Source organism: Mesoplodon mirus (assembly GCF_964341445.2).
Source record: "Mesoplodon mirus genome assembly, chromosome: 7".
Lineage (NCBI taxonomy): Eukaryota > Metazoa > Chordata > Mammalia > Artiodactyla > Ziphiidae > Mesoplodon > Mesoplodon mirus.
Genome location: NC_138983.1, coordinates 25690377 through 25711620, shown reverse-complemented (window position 1 = coordinate 25711620; position 21244 = coordinate 25690377). Strand labels below are relative to the sequence as shown.

Genomic DNA, 21244 nt, shown 5'->3' with positions numbered 1-21244 from the left:
ATACAGCCAAGACTGTAAGCATACAAATGTCATTGTCTACTGGATCTTAAATTATTCACCAGTACCCACAAGAGGCAAAACTTTGTCCTCCTGAAAAGGTGTATCACTTTTTAGGAAACCGGTGGCGCTTCTGAAAGCCTCAGTATTCGTGATTACGCTAACAGCCCTTACAGATGTATTTTACACTATCTGTGCTGACTCAGCGAGGAGCCAACAGGCTGGATGTCGGCAGGTAAAACACATCCCTGCAGACCTGTTACTGTTCATGATGACATCTGGAAATCTCAAATCGTAAACCCAAAGGCTCTTCCTTTTCCATTCATGCATTATACACACACATAGGAAGAGTTTTCCTACCAGTAACATTTAAAATAAGCACCCTTAATAACTGCAAGTCACAAGTAACATAGAATATTCAAATGTTTAATTTTTAACTGTGTGTGACAAAGCTAAGACAGCCTACCATTCCAATAAAAAAGGCGGGGAGTGGGAGGGATAGTTTTAACACACCATTAATTTATGCTACTGAGTTTTTCTACTGAAAGACAGCAAAGAATACAAAATTTAGGGACAGAGGAAAACTCAGGTTTCAGCCTCTGGTACCTCTCTAAAGGTAAACCTTGTGCTTCCGTGCCCTGCCATCTGGAAAGCTTACCTCCTTCCCAGCCAGACACCTTCTAGCTGAGAATACAACAGTCATTAAGAATCTCATTGTCCCTGACAGCCCACACCTGGAACATGCACCATGCCTACCTGGCAATACAGGGGCCATGAAAGGCGAGAATAAAGCATGCCTTGTGAGAGACTGTTGAAAAGGAGCCCCCTGCCCCAGTCACCCAAAAAAGTACTGATCACATTAACTACATCCAAGGAACCAGAGGGAAATAGCTGAGGACTGCAGAGAATCTACTCGAGCTGTCAGTGCAAAGAACAGAGTAAGAAGCATGCAACTTTACTCAAATCACATGCACTTCACTCAAACTCTTCCCCTCCAACAGGTCTTCTCTGCCAACAGAACTGGTCTTCAGGGTCCCTCTGAGTTCCTCTCTCTAATCTAACTTGTTCAAGCTAGTTTTAGTCTTTCCCAACAGGATCCAGCTGGAAAATATAAAGCCTTTGGAATGCAGCAGCACAGGAAATAAGGAGTATACAGAAACAGGAGATTTAGGAGAAGCCCTCCTGGGGTAGATTTACAGACAAAAGCTCCAGACTGACACCAGCAGCAGGATGACCAGCAGAGCTGTTTTCCCTGATATACTCGTCCCGTCATTTTTGTTACACAGGTTCTCCTGGCAGCAGCGGTACTGAAGCTCCTTCTCCCCTAAGGCTTTCGCAATGGCTTCGAAACTGCAACGGTCAAACATCCAGCACTGGTAGTAAGTTTTTGTTGGCACTGTGGGGGAAATACACACACACAAAGATAAGCAATCAAGCAGGTAAAACTCTGCACCTGTCTTTAAACTCTCAGTTCTACTTCTTAGAACTTATCGTGGGGAAATAGAGATATTTGGGTAAAAATATGCATCCCAGTTAGCTTATAAAGGGGAACAATTAAGTAAATAATGATCCAGCTCTGAATGGAACTTTTCCATAAAAGCAGAGTCTCATCAGAGCCAATACAGTTGTGTGTATATGGAAGGCAACAGGCAATCATACTAATGTTTGAGAGAGTTACCAAGATTTTTAAACACATGCCCTCTTTGATCCAGCAATCCCACTTCTAGAATTTACTCTATGAAGTTACTTGAAAAAAGGTTAAGATATATGCTCAAGAATGGTCACTGCACTACTATCTGTAGCAGCAAGAAACTAAAAGACAAACAGTTGGTTAATAAAAAAGCACTTGGGTAAATTATGGTAGAGTTCCACACAACGAAGTTCCATGCAGATAAGGAATGCCACAGGACCATGTGCATTGACATGGGAGGAGTTTGAGGGTTTTTTTTTAATGCAGAAAAATAGTTAAATTGGACTTCAACAAAATTAAACTTTTGTGCTTCAAAGAACACTATTTTAAAAAACTAAAAAGACAAAACCCACAAAAAGTGAGAAAATGTTTGCAAATCATATATCCGATAAGAGTATAGTATACAGAATATATGAAACACTCTTACAACTCAATAATAAAAAGACAACCCAATTAAAAAGTGGGCAAAGGATATAGATACTTCTCCAAAGATATACAAAGGGCCAATAAGTGCATGAAAAGATGCTCAACATCATTAGCCATTAAGAAAATACAAATCGAAACCACAATGAGGATCAATTCACACCTATTAGGATGGTTATAGTCAAGAAATTGGAAAATACCAAGTGGTGTCAAGGAAGCGAAGAAATTGGAAACCTCAAATATTGCTTGTGGGAAGGTAAAGTGGTGCAGGTATCTTGGAAAAGTCTGGCATTTCCTCAAAAGGTTAAAAATAGTTACCATATGACCTAGTAATTCTACTCCTAGGTAAATATATCACCCAAGAGAATTGAAAACTACGTTCACACAAATGCTTATACACGAATGTTCATAGCAGCATTATTCAAAACAGCTAAAAAGTGGAAACAACCCATATGTCCATTAAATGGTAAATGATAAGCAAAATGTGGTATATCCATTCAATGGAATATTATTTGGCCATAAAATGGAATGAGGTACTGATATATCCAATCACATGGGTGAATATTAAAAACATTATACGCAGGGACTTCCCTGGTGGCGCAGTGGTTAAGAATCTGCCTGCCAGTGCAGGGGACATGGGTTTGATCCCTGGTCCAGGAAGATCCCACATGCCGTGGAGCAACTAAGCCCGTGCACCACAACTACTGAGCCTGTGCTCTAGAGCCCATGAGTCACAACTACTGAAGCCCGTGTGCCTAGGGCCTGTGCTCTGCAACAAGAGAAGCCACTGCAATGAGAAGCCCATACACTGCAACGTAGAGTAGCCCTCGCTCGCTGCAACTAGAGGAAGCCTGTGAGCAGCAACGAAGACCCAATGCAGCCAAAAATAAATAAATGAATAAAAAATTTTAAAAAAGAATAGATTATACACTTTAAAAAAACAAACAAAAAATTATGCTAGTGAAAGGAGCCAGTCACAAAGGACCACAACACTGTATGGTTCGACTTATATCTAAATGTCCAGAATAGGCAAATCCATGGAGACAGAAAGTAGATTAGTACTCCCTGCCAGGGTATGGGCGAGGGAAGAATAGGGAGTGACTGCTAATGGGTATGGGGTTTCCTTCTGGGGTGATAATAATGTTCTGAAATGAGTGGTGATAGTTGTGCAGAGTTGTGGATATACTAAAGGTCACTGAATTGCGCACTTTTGTTTGTTTGTTTGTTTTTCGGTATGCGGGCCTCTCACTGCTGTGGCCTCTCCCATTGCGGAGCACAGGCTCTGGACGCGCAGGCTCAGCAGCCATGGCTCACGGGCCTAGCCACTCCGCGGCATGTGGGATCTTCCCAGACCGGGGCACGAACCCATGTCCCCTGCATCGGCAGGCGGACTCTCAACCACTGCACCACCAGGGAAGCCCTGAATTGCGCACTTTAAAATGTACTTTGGAACTGAGATATGTGAATTATATCTCAATAGAAAAAAAGCCTAGATGCAGAACAATATGTAGAATGTGATCCATTTGTATAAAGTATATGTGTGGGGGTGAGTATACTACTTTTCTCTGGAAAGATTTCCAAGTAATTTAACAGTGTTACCCTCACGGAAGACTATCTTTCACTTCTACATTTCTCTGTAGATTGAGATTTAAAATAAAAAGTCACTGGATGAATTTATTTTAAACATAGCTTAAACTTCCTTTAAAAAATCATTAGATTATTCAGTAAAGCAGGAAAATTTCCCAAAAGAACATGCCATCATGGTCCCAATTTTTACACACAAAGGAAAATGCAGGCCAAAATATACAATGCCAATTAGCTTAGAGTGATTTTTTAATATTTAGAAAAATTATGTTAAATATTTTTAAAAAGTGAGAGTTGAGAGAGAAGAGAAGATAGTTAGTTGTGCTAGATGCTGGGGACACACAGATATAGAAGGTTGGTCCCTGCCCTGGAATCATTTTCATTTCTTCTGTGTTGGAAAGAAAAAAATACAGATGCCCATTTCCTTATTTAAGGCCAGTAACGAATTTATTCTATTTCATTCACAGCTCAGAACAAAACGTCTAAGTTTATAACTGCAGGTATAACTGTTCTATCCTCCCCCTCAGAGGAGATGAGTGTTTGGCCTGGATTTTAGTGAAGTTTGGTCAAGTGGCAGAGGCCAGATAAGAGTGTTCCAGTGACTCTACCTGCTTGGATCATAAATATTTAAGTGGATGCTTCTAATACTGTACTAAAGAATGCTGTTGAATAGGACAAGTTACTGTCTTACGTAGTAGTAATCAGGCTTTGGAACTGGGAAAGCATTAAAGTCACCAGAATGTTAATTAGGGAAGCCTAACAGCTTGGGAAAAGCAGATAGTAATTTATTAATAATTGCTACCAATTAATCACTTACTATGTGTCCTGCAGTGAGCCAAGCACTTTACTTGAATGATCTTATTTGCATAACAACCTTCAATGGTGAGCTTCTCACCAAAGCCACTATCAGAATCACCCAAGTAAAAGTGGATCATATCACAGAGTCACCGGAATGTTAAAGGTTCTCTCTCTGCTAGGCACAGCCTCCCCACTCTCTTTGAAGATTTGCCTTGAGTCTGCCTTTACCAAGCAGTAGTCCCCAGTTGCCTTAGGCATCCTTCAGTGTGTCCCTTATTTGAAAGGCCATTACAGAAATGATTGCTTGGCACTGTCATCAAAGGCTCTGCCAGACTCTAAGTACACGGTTTATATTTCCAGGACCTAGCCAGGACGCCAGTAAATAGTGGCTGAAGTAGCACCCATCTGTCTCTCTTCTAGACTGAATCTTCTATCACGCACATTTCTCCACTAAATGCCCCACTGACCCTGGGAGATAAGTATTCCTATTTCACAGCTGGGGCGAAAATGTGGCTAGATTAATTAAATAATTTCTCCAATGTATGCCTGGCCTTTGATTCGTGTTTATGACAGTGTGCCTCGCCTCTCCCAGGCTGATGTCAATCAGAGTCGGAGGGGCATTTAGATGTTCTGTTACTATCTGCCTTACTGTAAGGTCTGAATATCTGTATTTCAGGAACTGCTGTTACCACATGTCTAGCTGAAGTTTTGGGACCTATGTTCACGAGAAGAAGAAAACTATTTAAGATTCACAATATCCTTAAAAAAATAGATTTTCTACTTGAGAGGAGTTTTAGATTCACAGCGAAATTGAGCAGAAAGTACACAGTTCCCATAGAGCCCCCGACAGCCCCACCTCCACCCCAAACAACCTTCCTCACTATCAACATCTCCCGCCAGTACATTTGTTGCAACTGATGAACCTACATGGACTCATCATCATCACCCAAAGTCCATAATTTACATTTGGGTGCACTCTGGGTGTTGTACATTCTACAGCGTTTGACAAATGTATGACATGTGTACATCATTATAGTATCACACACAGTCCTAGCTTCGTTGCCTGAAAAATCCTGTGCCCCACCTATTCATCCCTCCCTCCTCCCCCACTTAACCCCTGGCAGCCACTGACCTTTTTATTATCTCCTTGGTTTTGCCCTTTCCAAAACATCACATAGTTGGAATCATAACGATGTAGCTTTCCCAGAGTGGCTTCTTTCATTCAGTAATACATATTAAAGTTTCCTTCATGTCTCTTCATGGTTTGATACTTCATTTCTTTTTAGTCCATTCTCTGGATGTACCACCGTTTATTTATCCATTCATCTACTGAAGGACATCTTGGTTGCTTCCACGTTTGGGTAATTATGATTAAAGCTGCTATAAACATCCGTGTGTAGCTTTTTGAGTGGACACAATTTTTTGACTCATTTAGGTAAATATCAAGGAATGCAACTGTTGAATCTTAGGGTAAGAGTACGTACTGTGTACCGATTTATATTCCTTCCAGCAATGAATGAGAGCTCCTGTGGCTCCATATCCTCGCCAGAATTTGGTGCTGTCAGTGTTCTAGACTTTGGCCATTCTAATAGACGTGCCCCATTGTTTACATTAATCATTTTTACAAAGCATAACAGTTCATTATAAGATGAGTAAATTCTGGGGAATCTAATGTACAGCATTATGACTGTGGTTAACAAGATTGTATTGTCTATTTGCAATCTGCTAACAGAGTAGATCTTAAGTGTTCTCATCACACACAAACAGGTAGCAATGTGAGGGGGTGGATGTGTTAATTAGATTGATTGTGGTAATCATTTCACAATGTATATGTATATCAAACCGCCATGTTGTACACGTAAACATATACAGTTTTTATTTGTCAATTATACTTCAACAATGTTGGAAACAACTAAAATGAAAGTTTAACCATTCAGGTAGGAAACAATGGGATTTGTTCTCTAGTCTAGTCTACTTCCCTCTTTCTTTCTCTCCACCTCTACCAGCTGACACACCCACTTCATCAATAAAAAACAGAGGCCGGAAGAACTTACTGGTGGCAAGACAGAGATCAGAGGTCAAAGCTTCTAACTGATAATCTAATACTTATTCTACATATAGTATTGCCTTTATTCTCTCATTTGGAAATTATACTTTTTGTAGTGGGGGTTCAAGAGACACAGACAATCAGGTTTAAGAAGAAGGTCTCTGAGCTCATAGATAATTGGTGCTCAAATATTTGTGGAGTGAATGACTATTCTCTCTGGCACCCTCACTATGCTTTCTACATTAACAATGAATTAATAGTCCCAGGTGAGGCAGAGGAACTGTCCCCTACAGAATCGAGGACCTTACATGTAGGCCTTGGAATCTGAGCTGTATTCCAGGAGTTTATATCAAAATTATGAGATACTCCTGTTCTTTAGACAGGATCATTCTAATTCGTCCTTACTTATTGAGGGATTTTTCCTCTCTGGGGAAGTGAAACTCCTCCTCCTTTCAATCAGCTTTTTCTGAACATGTGGGTCTCCCAAGCCTTTTATGAGTTTACCTGATGTGCTTAGCATTCCTTGAGGTGGACACTGGGAAGAATTTACATAGAGGGTATGAGTGAACTAACTTGAAGGGTATTTTTACTTTTATCTCTTAGAGATGGAGGTCAGGGGGTTGACCTTGTACACTAACTAAGCAGGTCCTGAAATAGCCACTCCTCACCAGTATCATTTCCACACACTGATTCAGTCCAGAACCACAGCCAGCCAAGAGCAGAGGGCATGCCTTTGCTGGTTTCTTGCCTCTGTCCACCATTTCCTAAATTCTATTTTAATAGGATTTATGGAGGAAGCGATTCCATAGTCTAACCAATTTGGAAAATGCAGATTTGACAAAATTTGTCAATGCTGACAGTTCCCTACCCCAAGCCCACGAGTTCCTTGTCCTCTGAGGCCACCAAGCCTCGGTACCTACTGTTGCCTTTCTTGGGAACACCCTTCCTCTCTTAGTCCTCTTACTTCCTACTTATCCTTTGAGCTCAGCTTGAGTCCCCTCAGGACTCTGTATGTATTAAATTCCCCACGGAATGAGACACGGGTATAAATAAAGACATCTGTAATAGCTACACAGGCCTCTTTCACAATTTTCATCATCTCCTTTCTTCATCTCTGTACCCCGATCTCCTAGCTCAGGCTCTGGCACAGGGCAGGCTCTGAAAAGTTTGCGGGGCAGCCAGCGTTGATGTTAAGAGCACAAGTGTTGGAATTAGATGGAGTCCCACGTTCAGATCCTGAGCTCGTTCCTTGACCTTAGTCTGTTGCTTAATCTGAGTCTCAGTTTCCTCATTTACCAAACGGGAATAAAATATTACCCCGAGTGGTAGATGGGAAATATTAAATAAAAAAAACAAATGGAAAGTGCTTAGCGCCGCACACAACTGGTGCTATTAAATGATAGCTATTGGGCTTTCCTGGTGGCGCAGTGGTTGAGAGTCTGCCTGCCGATGCAGGGGATACGGGTTCGTGCCCCGGTCTGGGAGGATCCCATGTGCCGCGGAGCGGCTGGGCCCGTGAGCCATGGCCGCTGGGCCTGCGCGTCCGGAGCCTGTGCTCCGCAGCGGGAGAGGCCACAACAGTGAGAGGCCCGCATACCGCAAAAAGAAAAAAAAAAAAAAAATAAATGATAGCTATTACTTGTTGAATACGAGTCTAACAAGAATGAGAGCGGCACAGATCTCTTCCCAGGCTCTCTTCATCCCATTGCACTCAGGAGGAGGGGGAGGGGGAGGCTCTTACCGGCTTTAACGATGAGACAAGTATCTTGATTACGTGAACAATTGACGGCCGTATTGCAGCCATTAGCTGGGTTAACACAGCTGTAGCACTGCAGGCTGTGACCTAGGATCAGGAAGAATGCCCGTCAGGACCTGGTAGACCAGCAATGACTCACCCTCCTGGCAGCAGAAGCAAGCCCACCAGCTCCATTAGTGTGGGTCAGAGGTCAGCAACTCAGCGTGGCCTTCCTTCCCACATACATCTGCAGCAGATATATTTTCCCAAGCTCAAACTGCAGTTGCAGGAGCAGTTTTTTGGACCCTGAGGCAAGTGCAAAGGGAATTTCCAGATTTCAAAATCCATTTAACTGTGCAATTGAGAAGCTTTCTCCTCCTTTCAACCGGAAGTGATTAATCTGCAATGCAATGACATATTAAAAGGAATCCATTAAGAGGATAAACTAACAGAATTCTATAAACACCTTCCAAGCAATGAATATGCTCTATCACATAACATTCTCACGGGCTGCTCATCGGTATTTGGCTGTGCCTATCTGTGTGGAGAGAAGCTCCAAGACGAGATGCATGAAACCTCATTACAGATCAGTATTAACAGATGAACATTTGCAACCAACTTGATGATGGGGAACACTAACTTTTGAATCCCAAAGTAAGCAAAATGTTATTCTCCCAGCAATAATTCCATTCTTCTCAGTAGTAGATCTGTATTAGAAATAATTGTACTCAATTATTACATTTTTGAATTCTGTCAATTAAAAACTTGGAGAAATTTGTTTTCTCTCTTATTTATATAAAAGCCTACATAATATCCTTGATTTTTGTCTCTTGGCCTGCAAAGCCTGAAATATTTACTATCTGGACCTCTGCAGAACAAGTCTGATGGCCTCTGGGATAAGGCGTCCTCACTGCAGCTGTTCTCTGCTGAGGGAACGACCCATCGCCAGAAGCAAACACAGTCAAGGGGCAGGCAGCAGCCATACACTTTAAACCCATGTGGGTGGGAAGACGTGCACAGTGACACTGAACACGAGGGTCGACTCATATCAGAAGCAAACGCCTCTGGTTCTCCAATTTGAAAAATGACTACCGCTCCCACTCATGTTCTTAGGATTCATCTTTGGTGGCTAGACTTCAAGTTTCACTGGATTATTTTCCCTTCTCTGTTTTTATAACAATGGTGATGGAAAAAGATGAGTCATACTCCACATTTGTGATGGGAAGAGTTGGAAGCAAGTTTTCCTGATTCATGTGGACATACTCTTTTCTACAATAAGAGATCACCTTCTCCCGGCCACATGGCTTCTGCCACGTAATCAGTATTTGGAAGTACCTATCGGTGTGAAAAGACATTTTCAAAGATGAAATATGTAAAATCTCATAGAAGAATGGCATGGTTTAACCAAGACGAAATGTGGGTTTTAGAACCCAACAGCTGACTTTTAGTTCTAAGGCCAAAGTCTAGGTTCATCACCAGGGAGAGGAATTCTCCAAAGGCCAGAAGTGGCTCCTCACTTCCTGAGCACAGATAGGAGTGAAGCTCTCTATAACTTCTTTTTTTTAAAATTAATTAGTTAATTTATTTTTTGCTGCGTTGGGTCTTCATTGCTGCAGGCAGGCTTTCTCCAGTTGTGGCGAGCGGGGGCTACTCTGTTGTGGTGCGTGGGCTTCTCGTTGCAGTGGCTTCTCTTGTTGTGGAGCACGGGCTCTAGGCAAGCGGGCTTCAGTAGTTATGACACACGGGCTCAGTAGCTGTGGCTCGTGGGCTCTAGAGTGCAGGCTCAGTAGTTGTGGTGCACGGGCTTGGTTACCCTGTGGCATGTGGGATCTTCCCGGACCAGGGCTCGAACCTGTGTCCCCTGCACTGGTAGGCGGATTTTTAACCACTGCGCCACCAGGGAAATCCCTATAACATCTTAAATGGCCAGGTCAAACCTTCAGACAGAGGAAAGAGAGCTCACGTTTGGAACTTCTGTGAGGCAGAAATATTCACAGCTAACACAGTGTTCAAATACCTAAACTTTCAATCTTCAGAGAATTGCTATAAGAGGCAGGCTCAAGGATCTCCATCCCCATTTTTCAAGAGAAAACTAAGACTAAGATATTAACTAACTTGTCAAAAGTCATATGGCTACTAAGAGGAGAGCTGGGACTCACACCCAGGTGATCAGTTCTGAAGCCCACGCTTGGTTTATTTACCGTGATGTTCTTCTAATTGTCCTGAGTAGGAAAGAGAAGAAACCAGGACCAATTATGGGGGAGACCAGGTCAGGGGCAAGCAATAAGTCAGTGGCTGTTTGATATTCTAGCTACTTAGCCGGGGTGGAGTGGATCTTCTTCACACTCCGACTCCCTCAGGAAAGACCTAAGTGCCCCCGAGACCTGTCACAGAACAGCTAACAGCGCCAAACCCAAGCCTGCTCCATAAACAAATGTAGACTGCTGGAAAGCAGGTATGACCAGGCTATTCTTACTACAGAAAATTCACTGGGTAGAAGAATTAAGACAATAACGTATGTTGTAACATAGCGAACCACATTACAAACCTCTGTGACTACAATCAACAGACATGGGGAGGGAGGGGGTCGTGACTTCTGTCTTTTCTCAGAAAGGGAAAATTTGTTCAAACATGCCCTTGGGCTACTTTGTTCTTTGCTTCAGTTTCCTCAACTGTAAAATGGGCATAATCGTACTGAGCCCTCACAGGATGGCTGGAAGGATTAAATGAGCCAGGGTCCGGTACAGGCCCTAGTACCTAGTAAGCGTTCACCATATGGGAGCTACTAAAGCTACAAGCTCTAAGACGTGCTCCAACATGCAGATGCCTCTGTAGTGCCCACTGCATGGCTACTTCCTTTTCTGCCTCCTGTCCCCACCCCTCAAGTAACAGTTAGTAGTACCAACATGACATAGGCAAAAAATGGCCTTTGATGTTTACAATGAAGCAAAGCAAGTAACACAGGTGTTCCTACTGTTAGAGGTAACTAGGATCTCCAGCAGGCAGGGAGGGGTGGCCCTGTGAAGGAGCTGGGGCAGACACTCTGGTGCCAGGCTTATTTGGGTTCAAATTCTGGCTGCACCACTTTGGTGTGATCTTTTACAAGTTATTTAATCTCTTTGGGCCTCAGTCTTGTCACCTGTAAAATGGCAAGAAAAATAGTCCCTGCTCCACAGGGTGGACATGAGGATTAAATAAGTAAATACATGTAAAATGCTGAGAATAGTGATTGGCACGTGAATGCTATGAGCAGCAGCAGCATTACATGGGAGAAGCCCAGGGCGGGCGGCTGGGCTCAGCACTCTAAAGATGGCATCCATCGGTAGCCCCAGCGGCTGGTGGTGAGTGGGGTGAAACTCAAGCAGCTCAGTGTAATCGCTCCCCACAAAAGCAGCTCTGTCACCCAGGATGAACTGTAACTCAGGAAGGTGCTCCACTCAGGGTAGGGCCGTAACACAGGAAGGAGCAGCCACACCACCCTGGACCTGTAATACTGATGGCAAAAGAACCGAAGCTCGGCCCGAGGTCTGTGGCATCAGCTTGGTCTTCCTGAGGCCTAAGAAAAAGTTTAGGGCCAAGGCGGCCTACATGATCCAGATCCATGTCCCTCTGGACCACTCACCTACATGGCAGACGACAGCCAGGCTGAAGAGGAGCCCAAGCAAGATGAACCCTCCTTTGCTTCCCATAGTGACCGGCTACAGGTTCTGGAAGGAAGGAACACAAAGCATTGTCATGAACCAACAGGTGATTGCCGGGTATCTCAGAAACCAAGAGTTGGAAGGCCTGGGGGCTTCAGGAAACATGGGAAGGAGTGAGCAGACCAAGAAAGCAGGGAACCTCCAGGCTGGGTGCAATGAACCGAGGGTGCTCTCAGGTGGGGCAGTTCTTGGTCCCTCCCTGGCTGAGACCTCAGCTTACTGAAGAAATGCTGCCGGGCCTGGTGGGAGGGGCAGCTGCAGGGAGTCAAAGCACACCGGGCCCACCCCAGCTCCCACCTACAGTAGCCGTGCACCCTTGAATAAATTCAGTTCCTCTGAGCCTCAGTGTTCATGACTGAGCAGTGGGACAGCACTATCTTCCCCCTCAGGGTCGCTGACTCAAATGAGAATATGAACAAAGTACGTAATGCAGCACCTGCTGTTTCAGCTCTGCAGGCCCCACCCCCAGCTGCTGGCTGAATTGAGCCTGAGCCCAGCGAGGGCCACTTCTCCAGGCCACGCCACTAAATGCATCAGATGGAAGGGGTAACTCTGGAGGGCACCCGTGTGCATTCAGAACAGGAGGCAAAGGCTTAGCGTGCACAAAATCTCTGGTTCCCCACCTCCTCCTTAATCACTATGGAAAAGTATGCAGGGGTTCCAGGGACCTCTGATGACAAGTCCCCATTACATTAATGCCTAGATGTGTGGCACTGAGCATCAGGGGAGAAGAAGGGAGGGCTGAAACACCTTGAACCCTCCTTTTACCTGAGCAGGAGGCCAAGACACAGGGAGGTTTTTCTTTTTTTAGACTTTATTATTTGTTTTTTAAAGATTTTTTTTTGATGTGGACCATTTTTAAAGTCTTTATTGAATTTGTTACAATATTGCTCCTGTTTTATGTTTTGTTTTTTTTTGGTCCTGAGGCATGCGGGATCTTAGCTCCAGGACCAGGGATCGAACCCACACCCCCTGCGTTGGAAGGTGAGGTCTTAACCACTGGACCGCCAGGGAAGTCCCCACAGGGAGGTTTTTAACTTGCCTAAGTCCAAATCATGAGCAGTAGATCTAAGGAGTCTACCGACGCTACCCCGACTTCCCTGAGGCCATCCTCCAACAAACAGGCAGCAGCTGCTCCAAACCAGGGCGGCTCCACATTCTATTCTCCTGGGCCGCACAGGCCAGGACTTCTGCCCGGTAGACAGACACAGATGGGGCTCTTGGTGGGTGGGCCCTGCCCTCCTCTGGGTTGGAAATGGCATCTCTCACACCTTTGAAAGTCATGTGATGCTCAGGAGTTGGCTGAGGAAGGCCAGGGGAGAACTGGGAAGCGAACAGGGCAGGGCCTGGCGTTGCCCAAAGACGAAGCCATTGAGTAAGCCACGCCCGGGAGAGAGACAGGTCGCTTGCTGACATGTGGGAAAGTGGGGAGAAAATCTAACTGGGCCTGGCCTTTCTTTACAGGCTGAATACCCCCCACTTCCCTCTGGCACCTGCAACACCTACCACAGCCTACTAATGCCCCCCGCCACCGGGCTGACCCTCCCGGGGCGTAGCTGCCCACAGCACCCCTGCGCGGTGAGGACCTGAGGCTGCCCGAGGCCAGTGGTCAGAAGCTCAGACTCTGGGCTGGCAAAGACCTGGACACAAGGTCTGGCTCTGCCACGGCTACTGAGCCTCATTCTCCTCACCTATAACAGGGGGCAGGTACATGGGCGCTTTCCCACACCAGGAAGTTGAGGTGAGATAAGACAAGTTAACTATGTGCTTGACAGTCACAGAAAAGTGGTGGCTGTCACCGGCTTCCTGCCTCACCCTGGAATTCCTTCCTGACCACACCCAGACTTCCTGCCCGAAGTCAGGCACGTACATACCTCCGGGTCAGACTACTGGCCTCTCCAGGCTCTCTTGTTCCCTGAGCCTGAGAGGTGGAGGCAGTGAGGTCTCTGCATCCTAATAGCTCAGGGAGAGGCCCCAGCCCCTCCTGCCAGCACCTGACGCCCCTGCAATGCCCTCTGTCGGGAGCCAGACGGGTCAAGGGAGAGAATCACAGCATTCCCGCGCCACCCACCCCCCAGCCAGTGACCCAGGCCCAGCACACCCCAGCTCCCTGCCTGGTTCCTCAGGCTCGGGGGCATCTGGGTAGAAAGGGTGATTCACACACTCAGCTTAGACAGGCCTGGGGCTGGGAAGAAGTGCTGCAAGAGAACAGGAGAGGAAGGCACCCATCTGAGGTCGCTGAACAGGGATGCGGGGAGCATCAGACTCTTCCTAAAAGTTAAGAACATCTGCTTCCTCAGGTAGCCCTATTGGAGGAGGAGGGAGGGACCTCCTGACTGGGGCGGGTAGGTGCTGGGAGGGTGCCAGGCTGGCAGGAGCTGCAAGCTCCAGGAGACTTCCCTCGGAATGGTCCTTGGCATGAATAACACCATTACAACAAAGAGGGTGCAGTGCAGTGAACTCGCCCTTGATGACAAGCATCAGAAAGAAGGGTCTACTGAGACAGGCTCATCATCTCTTAACAAAAGACTGCGGAAACGGCACAGTGAACTGGTCTAGGGACAGGCTTTCTCGTCGACCGGTGAACAAAGCCTTGAATATTTCTGGCTCTGCCACTTATTGCCGTGTGTTACTCAACCTCTGGGCCTCCCTTCTTCACCAAGTAAACACAGGGATAATCACAGGTACTGCACAGCATGGTGCCTGGCCAAAGAAGGCCCTCAAAAAGCAGTAGCCACCATGAGTATTACTGGGAAGTCACGAGGTTCCCAGGAAAAGAAAATTGGGCAGGGAGGGGGTGTTGGGTGGTGAAGCGTGGGGAGGGTCGACAGAAGGTAGCATCAGGTCAGGAAGCTGGACAAACACTCTGGACTGGATGGGCAGGGGAGACTGCAGCCCCCAAACCTAAGGCCATCCATCTGGGTTGGATGGGGAGTGTCAAGACTGAGGTTTAAGTCCACAGGACTGGCTGGTAGTCACAGCGGCTGTTTCTGTGACTTGGCTATGGGAAGGCCAAGATGGCAGAGAGAGGAAGTGATCAGTGTACGGATGTTGAGCTGTTCAGATCGGAAGACCAGGTCTTCATTAACCACTACTAAGATATGAATTTCCAAGAGCGATATGTTGCTATGAAATGGCAGGGGTGGGGGACAGAAAATAGCTGATTGTTTTAAAGCTATTTTATAAATGCCCCCAAAATGCTGACAGTAGTAAACACTAAGCAGGATTATTTATAATCTCATTTCTCTTCCTGACCTTTTACTTTTTGCCACACCTCCCCAAATAGTCTATAATGAGCCAAGCATTATTTTTATAATTAGAAATAGGAAACTCCGCACATTACAAAACTTTCCCTTAGTAGTCATAAATCACCTGTCTTCTGGCAAGTCTGTTACAGAATTAAAAAAGAGAATTGAACCTCATGGCTTGAAACTCTTCCCCCTAGTCTAAAACATCCTCCGTTTTAAATTTTAAAATGATGCCCATAAGTTAAGTGTAGATCAGATGGTAGATGAACCAAGAGAGCTGCCATTACTTTTTCAATCCACCCAACCAAACGCTTAGATGCAAGATGCATCCAGAAGACCTCATCACTCTTTTCTAAACATATTAAGACTCATTTAAATGGATTTAATTATTGGAAACAGCCCAAAGTCATTCTGCCTCCCATCCAGGTACTAACCAGGCCCGACCCTACTTAGCTTCTGAGATCAAATGAGATGGGGCGCATTTAGGGTGGTATGGCCGTAGACCCAAAGTCATTCTGGAAAAGGTCCACAGAATAAAATAGGTGAGCCTATTGGAAAACACCATTTGGGAGTCATAGGACACGTCTGGAGCCAGCCTTAGGAAGTCTGGACAGATTTTCCTGGGTGGCTCTGAAGTTGACTCTAAAGGAAATTCCTTCAGGGGCACGCCAAATAGGCTTTTCACCAGAGGAATAAGTAACAGTCAAGGATATATAAGCATTGTTTAAAATAGTAAAAATTTGGTAACATACATTTCCAACAAGAAGATGAGTAAATTATGGTACACTTCCATGGTGGGGAACTACACAGCCATGAAGAGTAACAGACATGGAAGGTTATCCACAACGTATTAAGAAAAAAAGCCAGTTTAAAAATAGCTATAATTTTATTACTTTGTCTTAAAAATATATATATATATATACACACACACACACACACATACATACATACATACACACTCGTATAAAAAAATGCTTGGAACACCTTCCAACTTTTCCGAACATTTTGGATTATGTGATTAACAGCATGGTAGAATTATGAGCAGCTTATTTATGCTTAAATATATTTTCTTAATAATGAACATTTTTATAGAAAGAGCTCTCAACATGAGTGAAGAATATTTTAATGTACTTATGTGTCATTTCACTTGCAGCTTAAGTTTTTATTTTTCTACTACTCCACCTGATTAAGTATTAAAAATATATACCACCTTTCAAAATTTGCTACATTGAGGTAAAAAATATTTCATGTATATATATTCTCCTATGTCTAAAAATAGTTATTTTAGTCACACCCTGTATTTGTAAAAAAAAAAAAAAAAAATGAGGCTTGTGTTATTTTCTAGTAGTCCTGAAAGACCTCTATTCTAATCCCACTCTGCTGTCAATTTATATAACCTTAAAGCAGTCAACTACTTTACTTCAGTTCCTAATTTGTGAAGTGGTAATAATGATTTTATAGAATGATAAAATATAAAAATAAGACTTGAGGGTTTTAAAGCTCACTATGGGCTAAAATGTTACATGGCACTTTAAGGAACAGATAAATGCACACACAATCCTGGGGTTACTCTGTCCTGGGCTTAGACCTGACCTGGAAATAATATTTTTACTATTATGTGCCAGATTTCTGAATTTCTTCCAGTTTATAAGGACAGCAAAATAAACAGCTGTAAAAGCCAGGAGAAATGGTTGGGAGAAACCAGGGCTGTCCTATTTGGAAAAGTACAGTCAGAGACAGTAACCATCTTCAAATACGGTAATGGCCACCAAGGAAGAGAGGGAGAGGTTATTCTGTGTAATTTACAAAGACAGCATTAGGATCAATTAGGGAGGCATTCTGAGCTTCCTAAGAGCAACTGCTTGCTATCACTCCACCCCTTCCTCCCTCCCTGCCATGTGCCAGGCACTGTGCAAAGTGTCAGCACATGTGGAAATCAATTCCCTTGGTGAAATGTGAAAAACTCCCCATCACTTGGAAATGTTCACACAGAGAGCAGAGATCACAGATCAGAGATGATGCAGAAAGATGCCAGCAGAAAGCAGCAAGGGGTTAAAGCAAAAGATCTCTGAAGTACTAGAGATTCTCATCCTACAATAAGAACCAACCTGATCATTATTTATTCATTTCCATCCACCTGAGATGTAAGGTGAAGCTACAAGTTGCAAGGTGATTTACAAATACAGGCATCCCTAATCAAGTTCCTGAAAATGTTTTGGGTAGCCAGTTTATGGATAGTGCAAGTCTATATTCCATTATTTTAAATAGGAAAACAAAGACGTGTTGCTGTCCATCCAAAGACCCCAGCCAGTCTCCCCAAATATCTATTTATCTACCTATCTATGTATCTATCTATCCATCTAAACAATCCAAATAAATGTGAACATAAAATATTTAACACACCAATGACCCAACAAACTGAAGGAATACATCGGTGCGTATATTTACTCTATGAAGTAAGTACAGTCTTGGCACCTACCCCCCAGTCATCTCCACAACGATCATTTATGAGCCCACTGTGAGCTGAGCAGGTGCCATGCTAGGCACTGGGCTACAGTGACTGCTGAATCAGGCGAAGCCCCACTCTCAAGAACCTTACAATCTAGCGGAGGTGGACACCAACTAATGGTAAAGACCAGGAAGAAAATAAAATAGGGTAACAGTACTGGTTCTCTAGCTTTAGTGGGCATCAGAATCACCTGGAGGGCTGTTAAACACAGATTGCTGGGCCCTGACCCTATAAATTCTGATTCTGCAGGTCTTGGGTGGGGCCCAGTTAGAAATTAGCATTTCTAACTGGGGACCACACTGAGCTGAAGATTCAAAGAGTGAGATGGACTTTGCCCACCCATGGGGATTCTGAAGACAGAGCAAGGGGGTCACAGCTGAGGCATACAGGTGGCCTCTAGAAGTGAAGAATGGTCCTTAACTGACACTCAGACAGGAAATGGCACCTCAGTCCTCCAACCCCAAAGACTGTACTGTGTCAATAACTTGAATGGTCAAGGGGACAGATTCTCGCACAGAGCCGCCAAAAAGGAACACAGCCCTGCTGACACCTTGATGTGAGCCCAGTGAGGCCCCGGTCAGATTTCTGACAGATGGAACTGTAAGATTAATAAATTTGTGTTGTGTTAAGCCACTAGGTTTGTGGTGAGTTGTTTCAACAATAATAGAAAATGAATACACCAACCTCAGAACTGGTATGTGGCAGAGAGGCATTTAAACCCAGGTCTTAGCTCTTAACCACAGTTAAACTCTCTGGTGGGGAAACTTCTTGTGAATTCAGCTTCTGAAATAAATTGGTTAACACAGGCCACCAGAGAAGAGATTTTACATTGGCGACGTTGCCACAAGACTCACAGATGCCCAGGAGTATAGTTTCTGTTCCTGGGAGCCTGGAGCCTTAGAGGCTGATAAACTTTAAGGCTAGAAGTATTCTCAAAAATTAAACCCAACGTTCCTATTTTATAGGAAATTAATGGAGGCCCCAGGGGATGAAATTACCCGTTCCCAAGGCAACAGGTTAGTTGCAAAGACACACTGGGTGGATCTTGCTTCTATTTACCAGAGGCCAGTAACTCACAAGTAGCTTAACATTACCTAGAGGCCAGTAGTGTTAGTGGCTTGGGGCTTTGCCTCCTTATCACCTTGTACACACACAGCCAGGCAAGCTGAGAAGATCACTGATCTTACACAAAGATCACTCAGCTCAGAGAAGTCATTACATCAGCAAGTAGAGACAAACAGAAAGCCATCATCATAATGAACAGCCCCTCGCAGCTACTCTGAGGTGCCAGAGACAACCTCAGAACTCTCTAAACTACACAAATCGGAAGCTTCCTCAACAAGGAAGGGCCTTCCTTGCAATTTGTTCCAGGAACTCAAGTCTCTAGTTCTCCAAAGAGGGCCCTTGTCAGACAGCTTCGTCACGGCCCTGCCCTTTGAGATTGTACATGGAGAGCCAACTGCGTAGTGAAGATATCTCACAAGATATAGGGTGTAGTAATAACATGTCCTCCGCTTTGGAAAATCTCAAGCACATCTGGGCTTGGTTTTGTTTATGGCGTTTTTGTTCGTGAGGTTCTTCTGGAGCTGGCCCAGAATTTTTAATGCATTTCTTTTCAAGAGCTTGTACCTGCAGCTGTCAAAGCTGAATTCCATTAGACACCCGCTCTCCACACTCTAACATCCATTTTTATTTGGACTTTTACCTTACAAGCTACTCAGCATAATTCCTTATAGTTTTCTGTTTGAAAATACAGAAGCCATAGTTTCACACATTCGGTCCGCAGTCAGGCACCTCCCTCAATTAACATTCTGAGCTGTATGTGCCTTCCTTAGAGAACTGGGAGTAAGCTGCCCCCTACGGGGAACATGGGTACTGAAACAATAACAGCCACATTTGTTCTCCACTTACGAGGCGCGCACAGAGTCCTTTCCACGAATTATCTCATTTAGTCCTTATAACACCCTAAGAAGTAAGGCCTGTTATTTTAGCAGTAAGAAAATGAGGTTAAATAGCACGCTCAGCATTACGCAGCCAGTAAGAGCAGAGCCAAGACTCAAACTGGTGCCAAGCCCAGGCCCTTGACCACACATGAACTTCATCACTTCTCTGCAAGCAAACCATGTCAAATTTTACTTATTTTAGGAGCATTCCAGAGCCATCATCACCGACAGATGAAGCTAGACAACGGAGAGCAAGGTGGTAGGAAAGAGCTGTTTCCCTGATCTGTGATTCTCAGAATTGTACGCAATCTTCGGATTATCTGGCCTGTATTTGAGGTCTCTCCCTCCTTTTCAAGAAATGTCTATCATCACAAGCAACCTTGATATGGTGTGGGCTATGTCTCTAGGTTTGTAAAATGTATGGGCTGATTTGTTTAGAATGAAATAGAATTATTGCAGTTGAGAGTGGTGGGCAGGTCTCAGCTGGAGCCCCCTGATGTCCTTAAAAAACTGGCCAAGAACAGGATTTTTAAAAGAATCAGCTGGCTACGGCAGGAGGCACTTTAAAAGTGGACATGAGGCATTATAGGAAGGAAGGAAAGCACTGGTCAAAAGGAAAACCGGAGGAAGCCTGGGCCAGAGCCTTCACTAGGTGGCAACCAGGCCAAATCGTTATTTCACAAAGACTCCGAGGGCACGGACGAGACCCGAGTTTCAGAAGTCACACAACTACTGCCAGGGTGAGTCACAAACCCCAGCTCTTCTCCGTGTGAGTTCTGGGATAAGGGGTGAAGCCACATACGTCAGAGGAGAAATGGAACGTTACCTGGTACATTTCCAGGATCCATGGAGAAAACCACTACTTAACGTTTCCTTAAAAGTCTGCCGTCAGACTCTATGAAGGGTGCGGCCCAAGCTGGCCCAAGCAAACTAAAACTGGACTTAAAATGTCTAAGTCACGACCCTACCCTGCTGTTTAAAACTCAAAATTTAAACCTCCAGAGGAAGAGAAGAATGTCCATAACTTCCAGGGATGGCATTAACCTCCTTTCAAGGTGCGATGCGCTTTCTTTTCCCTAAACTGCAAGAGCTTCCCTTCAGATTCAAATTTCTAAACAAATACTCCCAGGAGAATGGAGGGCAAGGCCCGCGGAATGGGGGGTGTTTCGGAAAGCGCGCCCGCTCCCCCCTTCTCGTTGGTCGTATACAAAGGAATCGCCGGGAGGCTGCGGGCCGCGGGCCGGGGGACGGGCGCCGGATCTCGCCGCCTCTTGGCGCGGAGGCCGGCGCAGGGTGGGCACGGCCCTCTCGGACCCTCCAAACCCCCCAGTCCCGCGATGGCAGGGGCCCGGGCCCAGCTGCCCGTGGGCGCATGCGCCGGCCCAAATCCCCGAGTGCCGGACTCTCGGCGCGGCTCCGCTCCCCTCCCGGCCCCCAGACCTCACCTTCCAGCCCCCGTCGTCCGCTTCTGCGCGGGTACGCCTGCTAGCGTAGTCCAGTCCCTTTTTATCGCCTACGGCTGGGGCGGGCTCCGCCTCCTCCCGCCGGCCCCACCCCGCCCAGGCTCCG

General features: G+C 45.1%; 1 protein-coding gene across 1 annotated transcript; it reads right to left on the bottom strand.

The window, feature by feature from the left end:
• Positions 1–407: 407 nt before the first annotated feature.
• Positions 408–21204, bottom strand: CD59 (CD59 molecule (CD59 blood group)). Its single transcript, XM_082626708.1, has 4 exons — positions 21121–21204; positions 11897–11981; positions 8281–8382; positions 408–1393 (listed from the first exon to the last, which is right to left on the bottom strand). Exons 2-4 carry the CDS (start codon positions 11961–11963, stop codon positions 1191–1193), a joined length of 372 nt encoding a protein of 123 aa, XP_082482834.1. The 5' UTR covers positions 11964–11981; positions 21121–21204; the 3' UTR covers positions 408–1190.
• Between the last annotated feature and the right edge of the window lie 40 nt (positions 21205–21244).

What these genes read in the sequence shown, in the direction of transcription:
- CD59 (XM_082626708.1), bottom strand. Translation starts at nt 11,963, where the DNA reads ATGGGAAGCAAAGGAGGGTTCATCTTGCTTGGGCTCCTCTTCAGCCTG. An exon ending in GGCTGTCGTCTGCCATGTAG is followed by an intron (nt 8,383 to 11,896) that starts GTGAGTGGTCCA and finishes TCCTGATCCTAG; the next exon opens with GTCACAGCCTGCAGTGCTAC. An exon ending in TTGTCTCATCGTTAAAGCCG is followed by an intron (nt 1,394 to 8,280) that starts GTAAGAGCCTCC and finishes TTTCCCCCACAG; the next exon opens with TGCCAACAAAAACTTACTAC.